The sequence below is a fragment of the Fringilla coelebs genome, assembly GCF_963513975.1.
Source record: "Fringilla coelebs genome assembly, chromosome: Z".
Taxonomy (NCBI): domain Eukaryota; kingdom Metazoa; phylum Chordata; class Aves; order Passeriformes; family Fringillidae; genus Fringilla; species Fringilla coelebs.
The window spans coordinates 32,299,255-32,313,043 of NC_140031.1; the positions used below are offsets into that span (position 1 = coordinate 32,299,255).

At 38.8% G+C, this 13,789-nt stretch overlaps 1 protein-coding gene across 1 annotated transcript in view; it reads left to right on the forward strand.

Moving 5' to 3' along the window:
* The window catches only part of CCDC171 (coiled-coil domain containing 171), a 151,560-nt gene that overhangs the window by 59,807 nt on the left and 77,964 nt on the right, over positions 1-13,789 (forward strand). Inside the window, exons 15-17 of the mRNA XM_084224916.1 lie at positions 6,950-7,454; positions 8,202-8,318; positions 13,294-13,520. Of these exons, the coding sequence (XP_084081042.1) occupies positions 6,950-7,454; positions 8,202-8,318; positions 13,294-13,520 (849 nt within the window). The remainder of the gene's footprint in view (positions 1-6,949; positions 7,455-8,201; positions 8,319-13,293; positions 13,521-13,789) is intronic.

Below are 13,789 nucleotides of genomic sequence, written 5' to 3' on the forward strand. Positions count from 1 at the left end.
TTAAAATGTCAATTTCAACAGAAAAATCAAAGGTTTGCTAAACAGGAAAAGGAAAAAGTCCCCTGGGGAGAGAAAAAAAGTGTTTTTTCTTTTTCCTTGGTTGGAGGCCAAGGAAAGCAAGGCACGTGAATTAGATAAAGGATGGGATATATTGCAATTATATATGAAAAATCACTATAATTGGTGCAAAGGGAGGAAGAGAAATGTACATAACTGTACTGGTCCTGACCTACACAGCAAAGGGAGGACAGGACAGTTGATGTTATTTATAGGTATATATATATATATATATATATAAATTTTTTAAAATAAAACAGCTGAATGATGGGAATCACTGACTCACAGAATCACAGAATGGCAGTGGGTCATCTGGTGCAACCCTCCTGCTCAAGGGGGTTGTCCTAGAGCACATTGCACAGGACTGTGTCAAGATTGTTCCTCAATATACCCAGTAAGGAAGAGTCTACAACCTCTTTGGGCAATCAGTCACTGCACAGAAAATAAGTTCCTCCTCTTGTTCAGGTGGAACTTCCTGTGTGTCAATTTGTGCCCATTACCTCTTGGCATCACTGAGCAGAGCCTGGATCTATCCACTGTCACCCTTTCTTTAGATACTTGTAGACACTGATGAGAATCACAGAATTTTTAGGTTTGGAAGGGACCTCTGGAGACCATCTAGTCCAATCCACCTGCCAAGGCAAAGTCCTCTAGGACAGGTTACATTGAAATGCATCAAGTTTTTTGGGGGGTTTCTTTTTTTTTTTGTCTCCAGAGAGGGAGACTTCATTATTTCCTTGGATATACAGTTCTCTGCACTGCCACCCTCAGTCTAAGTTTTTCCTCATGTTGAGGTAGAACTTCTCATGCCTTAGTTTTTGGCCATTGCTCCTCATCCAACATCAGTGCTGGATCACTCTACTGAAAGGAGTCTGGCACCATCCTCCTGACACTCACCTTTGAGATATTTCTGTGTATTGATGAGATCTCTTCTCAGTCTTCTCCAGACCAAACAGTCCCAGCTCCCAGAGTCTCTCCTCATGGGAGAGAAGCTCCAGACCCCTGATCATCCTTGTGGCCCTCCCCTGGACCCTCTCCAGGAGCTCCTTGTCTCCCTTGTGCTGAGGAGCCCAGAGCTGGACACAGCACTCCAGGTGTGGCCTCACTGGGGCTGAGCAGAGGGGGAGGATCACCTCCCTCACCCTGCTGGCCACACTCTTGCCAGTGCAGCCCAGGATGACATTGGCCCTCCTGGCACGGGGCACTGACGGCTCATGGACACCTCGTGATCCACCAGGAGCCCCAGGTCCTTTCCACAGAGCTGCTCTGTAGGAGGTCAGCCCCAGCCTGTGCTGGCACTTGGGGCTGTTCCTCCCCAGGTGCAGGACCTGGCCCTTGCCCTTGTTGAGCCTCACCAGGTTTCTCTCTGCCCAACCCTCCAGCTGATCAAGGTCCCATTGAATGGCAGCAGAGCTTTCAGGTGGATCAGCCACTGCCCCCAGTTTGGAGTCACCAGCAAATGCTGAGGGTGCATTTGATCCCTTCCTCCAGGCCTCTGATAAACAAATTCAGTGAGATTGGACCCTTGGGAATACCACTGACTGCAGGCCTCCTGCTGGATTCTGGTCCTCTGATCATGTTTTTTGTGGGGATGGGGAGTGTGGAACAGAACTATGAAGACTACATTCTGCATATCCCCTTTTTGTTGCATCTTCTTGGAGGAGATTTTGGGGGCTATGTCACAGACTGGTTTCCACCACTGATGTGAAGTATCTTAAAAAAAACTTTGTAGCACTTGCAGCCAGTTGCAGTAGACATTGCTTTATGTTTTAGTGTCTGGCTGGTTCCAGCTGTAACATCAACCTGTGCTTTGAAAATCATTATTCCATGTGGATTTTGTGCTCCCCTATTAGGACAGCGTTTTTACAAACCCACTAAGCTATGCAATTGTCAGTTTTTGGTTCACCCCAAGGACTCTTCATCTAACGGACATTTCCTGAGCTTACATGCAAGGATGTTGTGGGAGAAAATATATATGAGGTTGCCTCTCAGTCATTTCTTCTTGAGACTGAACAGGCCCAGCTCCCTTATTCTATTTCAAGAGAGATGCTCCATTCCCTTTGTCACTCTCTGTTGAACCTGTGCCAGGACCTCCTTGTCTCTCGTAATGAGGAGCCCAGAACTGGAGAAAGCACTCCAGATGTAGCTTCACTAAGGCTGAGTAGAGGGGCAGGATCACCTCCCTTGTCCTTGACATGCTTGGCCACATTTAATTCCAGATGCACCTTGACCTTCCTTGTCTGATTTCTGCTTTCTCTGACAGCCTCTCTATCTTCTTTCTAAGTGACCTTTTTCCATCTCCTGTGTATCTCCTGCCTGTGTAATGACAGTTCTTTATGTGATCATGCAAGTCTGTTACTGTCTTTGCCTGACTTCTTGCATATCAGTGTTGTTCTTGAGCCTGAAGGAACTTACCCTTGAACATCAACCAACTCTCATGTACCTCTCTTCCCTTAAGGGGCTCTTCCTGGGGGATTCTTCCAAGAAGATCCCCAAAGAGACTAAAATTAGCTCTCCTGAAGTCCATAGTTACCATTTTATTTGTTGCTCTGCTTCTTCCTCCCCTGATGCTGAAGCTCCCAACCTTCACATCCCCAGCAAGGTCTTCCCTGTTAGTGTGAGGTCAAGCAGCACAATATTCCTTGTGGGGTCCTCCACTGCCTGTGGCAGGAAGTTGTCATCACTGTTTCCCAAGAACCTCCTGGGCTGTTTGTGTTTCATGGTGCTGGTTCTGCAGCAGATGTCAGGGTAGTTAAAGTCCCCCACAAGAATCAGTGTCTGTGACTCTTAAGACTGCCTTGTGCTGCCTGTAGAAGATTTCGTCCACCTTCTCCTGCTGTTCAGAGTAGCAAACATCCACAAGTGTTACCACTACTGATCTGGTTTTTGATCCTGACTGCTGTTCAGAGTAGCAAACATCCACAAGTGTTACCACTACTGATCTGGTTTTTGATCCTGACCCATAAGCTCTTGACTCACTCACCATCCACCCCAAGATAGAGATCTATACATTCCAGGTGTTGCCTCAAGAGAGGGTAACTCCACCACCTCGCTTTCTTGGTCTGCCTCTCCTAAATAGCTTTTCCTTTATTACAGCATTCCAGTCATGTGAACTCTCCCACCACATCTCTAATTGCAAAGGTCAGAGTCCTTTGACAGCACACAGATCTCTAGTTCCTCCAGTTTGTTCCCCATTTTGTGTGCATTGGTGTACAGGCACTCCATGCAGGTATTTGATTATGTCAATATATCCCAGTGGGAGTGCACAGTCTGGTCTTCTGGTTATGTCTGGATGCTTGTATCCTCAGGAGGCATCCCCTCTTAAGCATCCTTTTGCTGCTTGGGTGATCACTGTAGTTCTCCCCACACTTTTTCTCTGTTGAGCCTGGCCTTGTCCCTGTCCCCCTTTAAATCCAGTTTAAAGCTCTTTCAGTGAACCCTGCTAAGATCCTTTTCCTTCTTTGAGCTAGGAGGATCTCATTTGTTGTCAGCAGACTCAGTATCATATAAACTGACCCATGATCAAAACCCCACAAATTTCTGATGGTAACACCACCCTTGAAGCCATGTGTTCCTCTGGGATTTTCCTGCCTGATGGGTTTTTCCCCTCCATTCCCTGCAACTGGAAGGACAGAAGAGAGCACAGCTTGTGGTCCAGATCCTTTGACCAGTTATCCCAAGGTCCTGAGGTCCCTCGTGATCATTCACAGCCTTTTTAGTGGGACTTTGTTGCTACCCACCTGGTAAACAGGTAGTGGGTAGTGATCAGTTGGCTGTACCACTGGACAGTTTCTTGGTGATGTCTCTTATCTGGGCTGCATGGAGACAACATACTTCTGTATAGGTTAATTCTGGTTGGCATATTGGGATCTTAATTTCTCTAAAAAGGGAATCACTACTGCTGTTTTTTTTCTTTTCCTTATTGAGAAGGTCAAGATGTAGGGGGTAAGCTGCCCTGTCCTAGACAATTGATCCAGCCTGGATGGACTTTCATCCACATTCTCATTTCCCTGATTCTGAGATTCCCATGCCTGCTGTATAAGGGCACTTGGGAAGGTGAAGTAGTTTGAGAGGAGATTCACCTCCCACCCCAGAGAAACAGAGAAATCTGTTTCCACTCACCTCTGTCTCTAAGGTCCCATGCTGCCTGGTGGTGAAAGGGTGAGGGATCCATTGATTCATGGGAAGTGGACAGTGGGTGCATTTGCTGAGACTCAGTGTCTCCACCACTCAGTCTCTTCCTCAGACCTAATTCTTCTTAGTTTTTCTACTTTGTCTCTCAGCTCCAGCATTAGGCTTTGTAAGTCATCCACCTGATCACAACTCACACAGCTTTTGTCTCTACTGCCCTGAGAGCAGTGGCAGTGCTCCATAATTCCCTGCAGCCTGAGACCCAGACTCTTGCATGGTTTAATGGGCACTCCATCTGGATTGCCCCATCCTTTCTGGTGTGCGCAGAGGAAGTAACTTTAGTCCCAAACAAACACCACACCTCAGCTCAATCACTGAGAGTGAAGATCACCAACTGAGCTAAGTGCTTGAGCTGGCAGTGCCTCAGTGCCCTTGCTGCTTGCCCTGCTTGTGCAAACAGTGTCATGGTGCACTGGCTCATGTTTCATGCCCTGTTTGCCCTCTCTGTTCATTGTGGTCCTTCTTGCTTGCCCTCCCTGAGGGCAGCTTTAGTGCGTGTGGGGGTGGGCTCTCTCTCTTCTACTGCCATCTATGCTCAGCTCTCCAAAAGAAAAAACCTTTTGAAGTCTCTGTGTCATTATATTTCTAGTTTTCAGTTTCCATGCCAGAATAAAGGCTAAGGGTGTAGTGAGAAGTAGGATAAAATAGTTTTGCTAGTAGCACCTGATTTTTTGTTAAGGTTTCTTGGAAACCTTAACAAAAGGTTTATTTTGATTGATGAAGATCTGCAACTCGGTGAGGTGCCCCTCAAACACCAAAGGAAACTAGCTTGCCGATGTTTAGGAAGAAAAGTCCATGTCTCTTTCAAAAACCGTGCTTTTAAGCTTTAAAGAAAACTCTAGAAACAGTGTCTGGTGTAGCAAAAGAAATTATTATCCAGTAAAAGAAAGAAGGTTTATTTTCTTGCAAAACTTTCATTTTTGAAGTCAGAGGTTATCTTATTTACTTTTGCATATTACCATATCACAAAAAGCATTAGAAAAGTGCTTTAATTAGCAAGAACACTGAATATTGGTATTGCTGTCCAAGAGTCCTGTAGGGATCACAGTTTGTTTACTTAGATATTGGCCTTTCACCTGTGATGCCCAGAAACCATAGGCTGTTTTCTAAATTTGGCTCACCTTTTCAGTTCCTTCCAGTCACGCTATCAGGGTTTTCATCTATAAAAATCAAACACTGTAAATAATGCAGTAGCACTGAAAGTATTGTCCATGTTCATACTTTATTTCGCATAGTAAAGTGACATATGTGGCCTGTAAATTGCATTTTGAAATTAAATCTTTTAGTGGCCTACTCTATTTTTGTATCACTTGAAGTATTTTAATAGCATTACAAATTCTTTCCCTTCCAAAAAATTATAAAATATTTATTTGGTCAAAGACATTTTGAACTGACTAGAGTGGAATCTTCTATTTTCATTCTAGGGATAGCTGTGTGTATTTTTTTTCCTTTTTTGCTTGAAGAATGGAGGAGATAAAGAATCTAGGGTGCCTTGCTCGCTACTAGTTTGGGACCTGCACCAAATAGAACATAGGAGAATATGGCTGGATAATACCATTTTGCTTCTTTTTAGACTACTGCTACAGGAATAATGTCACTCTATGTTCAACAAAATTGTCTGTAGCTCTAAGAGAGGCATCTGAAACTTAGCAAAATCCTCAGTTTTCATCATCATATGGACTTGTAGTTGCATCCACGTTTGCCTTTTTGTGACCATGTATTGTAGCTGAAGCATTAGCATTTAACTTGAGGTACGTTCTTTGCGAACAGTGCCTAAAATTTATTATCTCCCTGTACCAGTGGAGCCTGTTTAAATGTAGTCACTGTTTCAATCACAGCAGGGTCTTATGCATCAAGAACCCAGTTTAAGTCTATGAGGTCACTTGGGGCTCTCAGTGTAGCATCTTGATTCCAGTACTGCAGTCTGCATCCTCTAACTGTAGTCCTTGCATTTCCTGACTTGTTACCATCTTCATTTCTCTATACCAGCTTGCTATTTTAAATCTCCCTCTTTCCCTATTTCAGGGCATTTAGAGGAAAAAAAATGTTCTGCAACTTAAAAAAATCTATTATGGCACTAGGCAAAATAAAAACATCTGTATTACACTGTTCTTTTGAAAACTCAGTTCTGTATGAGACCTAATTAATCTGTGAATGTATAAGTAGGGGGTTGATTACAAAGTAATTAAGAGATCACCTTTACTTCCCCTTTTCCAGCTGCTGCCAATCTGTCTACGTGTATGTTCCAGAGCCTTCCTTATTTTTTTCTTCTCCCTTATACTAACTTTATTTCTTTGAACAGCGATGGTCTTTCTGAAATTGGGAGCATGTAATTGCTTACTAAGCAATTGTTGTTAAGTCAACTGATAAAACTGCATTGTGGACAACCCAGTGCAGGCTATTGGAGTACTAAGGGCTATCACCAGGAACCAGGAATCCATTTGTAACTGAAGATTGTGCAAACTTTACTTTGTTACTTTGTTTTCATGTATCTCATTGTTTAACTGTTTATTAGGAGAAATAGTTTTATCATCATTACTAATAATATTTGTTCCTTTAGTGTGTTACTTGAATGTGAAGAAAAAATAAAAGATTTTTTTTAATCTTTTGTCTAGATAAAAGTTATTTTGTTAAGTAAACAAACTTTTTGTTAATATTTCTTCTGGGTTTGTTTGTTTGGTGTTTTTTTCTCTTATCCCAGGAATACCAAGAAACAGCAGAGAAAAATAAGGAAAAAATTTACGTCCTTGAAAAAAGTCAAGAGAAATTGGCTCTTGAAAACATTTATGTGAAAAAGACATTAGCACAGTTTCAAAAGGAGCATTCCTCCCTCCTGGCAGCCTGTGCACTATTGGCAGGTGCCCTGTATCCTCTGTATGGCCGACTGTGTGCTATGTCTTCCCAAAGAGACTTTCTCCAGGATCAGGCGAACATTTATGAATTAGTGAACGAGAAGATTAGGACTCTAGTTCATGCTCTCTCTGACGATAAGGAAAACAATCAAGATGAAGCAAAACTAAAGAGAAGAAAATCCCAGGGCCTGATTTATGTATTCCGAAAAGCTGTGATTGCAGTTTTGGCAGCCAACAGACTTAGGGTTTTAGCACAGTCTTCTAGTTCCCTCTTCACCTGGACAAATGGCTTAAAAGAAGGCATTGGAATTCCAGTTTATGTAGGAGAATCCAAAGGCAAGCGTAATCTGTTAAGTAAGCTGATTTTTTTCTTCTTTGATAAATGTTGTGTCAAAAGATGTGGTTAGTGAATGACATATAGTAATATTATTTATAACAGCGTGTAAATATAAATTTAATGGCATTTTAACAAATGTAATTTCTGAATTTTTAACTTTTAGATAACTTGATAAATGTAATTTCCCCTAAAAGGAAATGCTTAGTCTGTTTGGCAGACTAATAAAGTTGCAACTACACACATGAGCTCCCATGGTTTGATATCCTCAATATTTCCATTATAGATTTCAGAACTAGGTGCTACTGCATCTACTCTATATGATAATTTTTTTTACATGTTCCTACATTATTTTTTGAGAACGTGTATTCTCCTCTTTTATTAATAACTTGTGGTACTTATTTCCTACTGAAAAATGCAAAAAAGTTTCTTACTGAATCCGGTAAAATATTAATGTAAGATTTCTGGATTTCCTTTAGAGGAAATATGTAGTCCTCTTAGTCGCTTTCTGTTACCTTTCTATTATCAAACAGAAAGCTTATGCATACCCCTACAATGAAAAAGGGTGTAAAAAATGCTTTTCAAACTAGAAGATTCATCTATTTTTCTGGTTTAATGCTAGTGGAAGCATATTTAATACAGTCTAAATTGTCCTGAAAATAGTCTGTGGCTTATGTACTTCTAGCTTTAGTCAATTCTGAAAGAGAAACTAGTGTGCCTCATCTAAGTTATTCAATGTTATTGGTAGCTACAATTCTATTCCATAGGTTGTGAAGAGGAAGACCTTGACTGTGTGGAAGCACTCAGCTGGTTTGCTAGTTCCAACCTCCTTGCTGCAATAATCAGTTCTGTCACTGAATTACAGGATGTTGTTAACAAACCAGGTAATTTTAAAAGTATATTCTTGTAGTTGAAGATTAAAAAAATAATCAGGGTGGTTACATCATCTCCATTTTTAGGATTTTTTTTTAACTATTCTGGATCAAATCTCCTGAGAGCTGTATTGATGGAACAGATTGAATTTTCTTTAATTGGTGATGTGATACTTTATCCTTTTGGTATATAGAGGCATGGGAACAGAAGGCTGGAGAGTGCTTTTAGAAAGCATATATACCATTCTGCCTGTTTGATTGTGAGATATTAAAAATAATCTACACCACAGAAATAGATATTTGTCTAACCTGTTATTAAAAGCTTAGTCTAAAAAGTAGGCTAAGCTTTTAAATGGAGTAACTCTTACAAGGTTCTTGTAAGAACCTTGAAGTAACTCTTAACAAGGTTCCCAGTTTTCGTCTTCATCTGGTCTAATATTCAAGAAGTGCTTTCCTGGAGCTCAACCTAATATTTTTCCATGGAGAAAATCTATGTAGTTTTGTTTTTATTTGATTTGTGTATTTCTTTAGTGCAGGTTCTAAAACTGGCTTGTCTTCAACTTGGGACATTACAGCTGCTGACTGAAAGGAAATAATTTCCTACTGTGTTTTGTATGATATGAATTTAGTAGTTCCAAATCTGGAAAACAGTGAATTTCATGGATAATATGTTCATGTGTCTTACTTGCTGTCTTACAGTTTTTGAGAGAGAAATAAAATGCTCTCAATTTATACCATGCATGAAAGTCCTTATTTTATCTCTGTGCAGTGTTCCCTCTCTAAGTTTATGTTTAATTAGGTTCATGTCTAGATGGCCTAATTTTCTCAGTCTCTGCTTGCATAGAATTCTACTATGCCTATGAAAAATTGTAGTGTCAGTCTCTGGTGATATCACCTCATGATTATCAGCTGTTAACTATTTTCCTTAATTTATTTGCAGTGAGAACTGACGTAAGAGTTTGCTTGGTTCTCTGCATTGCCATCCTTGGTTCTTGCTGCCATCCTTAGTTCTTCAGTAACTTGTAGTTTTAAGATACCAACACTTCTGTCACAGAATAAAGGATGTTTAAGGAGGGATAATTTATATGAAAACATTGAAGTAGCGGGACAGGGATAAGATGATTCATTTCTCAGAAGCCTAAATAAGAAACCGATCCCAGAAGACATTGAAACAAAAGTGTTTTGATTCAGTTTCAGAAGCTCTCTTCTTTGGTCATCCTGTTTTCAGTAACTTAAATTTACATCCTTACAAAGCAAAGTTTGAACTGTATTTTGGAGTATTTACAGGGTTTATACTGCAAATGTTCCTGGGTACAGAGTATTGTGTAGGAGCAGCAAATTCAAGAAGAATTGAGATAAATGCAGCAGCAGCATGGATCTGCTGAAGCGACTGGTTAGAATACCCTAAACATCATGGTATTTTGGCAGTTTGAACAATATGAGAATTCTGCTAGTCTCTATTTACTAGATATTTCTGCACTCAACACAGGCTTATTTTGAGAATTAGGAAGAACCATGCTAGGAATGTTCTGGCCACAGTCAGTTTGGTGATTCTTTCATATCTTATCTCTATTTAAGTAATTTCCACAGAACCTCAATGTCTAACTGCTCATGTATTATTTGGAATTCTGTTGCTCATGAGAGCAAGTCTCTTAAGAATTTTTGGCTCAAAAAATAGTAATAAATAATTTAAAGTTTGATATGAAATTTCCGGAAGTGTTGAAGTAATTAGGCTCTGAAGGAATATATTTGAAAGCTTCCACACTTAGAAAGTTACATTATGTTCTATAAGTAATATCTTAAGTAGGACTTGAATCTTCAAACTGACTTCAATTATGTTGAATTAAAAAAATATATATAAATAGGCAATCCTTTCATGTCTTTAAATAGTGGCAGTTCCAGATTAGACTATATGTCACAGCAGAGAGTGCTACAAGAAGGTGCTGTCTGGATCATCAAGATGGAATGATTCAGAGTCTTAGACATTATGTTTAAAAATAGCTAAGTTCTGAGGAACCATTTGAGGCACCCTTCTTGATCTTTTATATAAGTGGTTCTGTTTTGACACTGATGATCGTTTCTCTTCATAGTGTTTCTCTTCATAGTTAGTTTGGTTGGGTCTCATTCTAGCATGCCATGGAATGTTCTCTTTGCTTCAGTTCCAATGCAAGTTCATTGCAGTGCTGGAGGGTTTTTTTTGTTTGCTTTGGGTTTTTTTGTAGAGTTAGATTTTAGGTTTGTTTGAACAAAATCTGTACTGTCATAAACCAGAGATGGTAACAACCAAAGTTTTCAATACAAATATCACCAACTGTTAAATAAATAAAGCTTTAAAAGTTTGACATGAACATTTTAGTCTTGCACAGTACAAAGTTAATCCTGCTGACTGGTCTTCAATTTCACCAAAACAGAATAAAGAATTGTTTTTACATGTTTCAGCGAATTAATATTTGACACTTTTTTTTCATTTGCTTAATGTAAAGCTTAATTGCTTTGTCATGTACCTGTATTTGTGTTAATAATTTCTTAGGCACGTCATAAAGTACATAATTTAATATATAATTTAATTTTTATTGTAATTCTTTCATCCTTCATGGCAGGTACTTAAGATATATATACTTAAACAGTCTCTTCTCCTCTCAGTTATTATAGATACAATTCCTTGTGAAATTGATTTATGTTTTTATTTCATCTTTCAAAGCAATCACTAACTTCCAAATATTTCTGTCTGTTTAGTCAAAGCTACTCTTCATAAAAATAATGGAGGCCATGACTATTCATCGCTATCCCAAGAAAATGCCTTAAGTTGTGATCAAGCTGTGACAGGGGAAATATAGATTGGATATTAGGAAGAAGTTTTTCCACAGAAAGAGTGATAAAATATTGGAATGGCCTGCCTGGGGAGGTGGTGGAGTTATTATCCCTGGATGTTTTCAAAATAAGACTGGATGTGGCACTCAATGCCATGGTTTAGTTGAGGTTTTAGGGCATGGGTCGGACTTCGTGATCTTGAAGGTCTTTTCCAGCATAGTGATCCTGTGATTCTGTGATATGTTGAACAGTACTGGTTAAGGGGAGTGCTTGTTAGGAAGTGGAATGATCATCTGAAAATGCTACAACACATATGTCTGCATTATTATTTTAAATTTACTTTTGATACAGTTAAACATGAGATTCTAGGCATAGGGAAAGGGCTGCCATGCTAGGTACTTAACATATGGAGAAACAATATGTGCTTCTGACAAGCAAACAATCTCATAACCTCAGATAGCAAGTGAAAATACTGGGAAAAGTGAAGGAACAGTAGCCCATTGAGCTCCTTTATTCTATATATAGCAAAAGTTTGGTAAAGGACAGTTTTTGAGTAGGTTTTGGCATCATCTTACATGGAAGGCCATAAAAATGTTCTAGTTTTAACTTTAGGTTAATTTAACTAAACATTCAACTAGCAAATGCATTCTGACTGGGGAATTGCAATAGCAGTTTTTTCTGGGTATGAAATTTTTTTTTTTAATTGCAAAGGATGTTTAGTTAGTTGAAGTGCAAGATAAAAATGCCTCATAAAATTTTTAACTTAGTCATGAAGAAAAGACAGATCTACTAGTCACTGAGGTTATGGAGAGCATGTACTCAAAAATGATACTGCAGTTTAGCACTGGAATCATTGGAGTGGTGCTGTTTCAAAACGAAGCAGGAAAATGGCTTTGAAAAGAAAATATTTGATTTTATCATGTGCTTTTTTTTTATTGCTTACAGATAAATCTCAACCTCACATGTAAATGATCTTCTTTACAATGAGAATTGTAGTAAAAATGTATCAATAATCATGTTCTGTTTGCTTTATACCTGTGGCTTTTTCCTTCACAGTCTATAAACAGAAATTCTTTAACTTAAGCCAGGGTTATTTTTTTCTGTTTATACTCTTAAGTAAATATTTTAGTTCACTGCAGCAACAGGAGATCTCCTGTACTACTGAATGTAAATAAGCTCTTCCATGCTTGTCATCTTACACTGATAGTATCATAAGACAAGTAATGACAGATTAAGACCTGCCTAGCAGAGGGAAAACTAAATTACAAGACTTTTATTAAGGCATAAATAAACCTATTAACTGTTATCTGGAATACCAATTAGTGGAAGGAGCACTGACAATTTTATTTATCAACATTAAACACAATTATTAATTACAGACCTGACGAATCTAGCAGTAAGCAGGACATGTTGGGTGTGCTGGGGCCTTAAGTCCATTATATGAGAAGGATGATTACAGAAATCCTGTGGGGAAATACGTAATTGTAGCTGTAAAATTTTAATTGCCTTGGAATAAGGTAAATTATATTCTCTTGTCTCAGAATATAAATAGTATGGCATTAAGGTACCAAGCCTCACTAATTTTGAACAGCAAATGATTTAGACATCTGTAGAGGGGAGGGAGGAAAAATCAGGAAACCCTCAGAAATTTGCATTGTAAATATTACAATAAAGTGTTTTACCATGTGCTATCACTTCTGACTTACTTGACCTGACTTCTATTTGCTTGCTTTCATCTTGCATGTTTTGCTGAATAACAAAGTAAGAGCACTTAAGAAAGTCTTTAGAAAGTATGGTATTGGGAAACATGATAACAACTGGACTAGTAGTCTACGAGAAACAAATCCTATTATTTAGAATCTTATTCTACCCTCCCATTTGTTATTTGATAGGATTAAAATTTTCATTGCTAAATACACAATTTGTATTAAAGTTTCTGTCTGAGATATTCACTTAAACTCAGTCTTCCAGTCCTTAATGGAAAATTTCTATTGAGTATCTTAAAGATGTTGTTTGTTGTGTTTTTTTTCACTGAAAGAAACTGAAACTAATAACCTACTTGATGTTTCTATTCTATGTTTTGATTTGGGTTTTGTTGTTGTAGGGTTTTTTTTGTTTGACTGTTTGTTCGGGGGTTTTGTTTGTCTTTGGTTTTTTTTGTCTTTTTTTTTTGAAGGTACAAAGTCCTGGCTTTCTGGAAAGTTACTGTTAAGTGCAGCCAGGAATTCGTTTTCAAAACTTATGGACAAGCTGAATGTTATAATGGAGACGGTTCCATTAGACCACTGCAAGTACATTACTTACCTGGAGAAAGACTCCTTGGTACAGAGCCTGGCTCATGGACTTAATAAAATAAATACCCAGGCCCTGGAAGCTGGATTGTGTGACAGACTATCCAGTATGGTATGCATAATTATAGTCCTACTTTATATAAGCAGTAGGTTCATGGCCTAAGTGTTAGGATGAAGCTCTCTTGATAGTACCATAATTTTGTTTCAGTTTATGAGACTGGTACATTGAAGTCAACTATGTAGACATCAGATTCCCAACACCCAGAAGCATTAGAGCATGAATATACTTTTTCTTTTATGTCAAAGAATTTTAAGAAGAGATTTGATGTATCCAAGAAAAAGGGTTTTTAAGGTTCTTTCAAATTTGTATTTGCTTTGTAA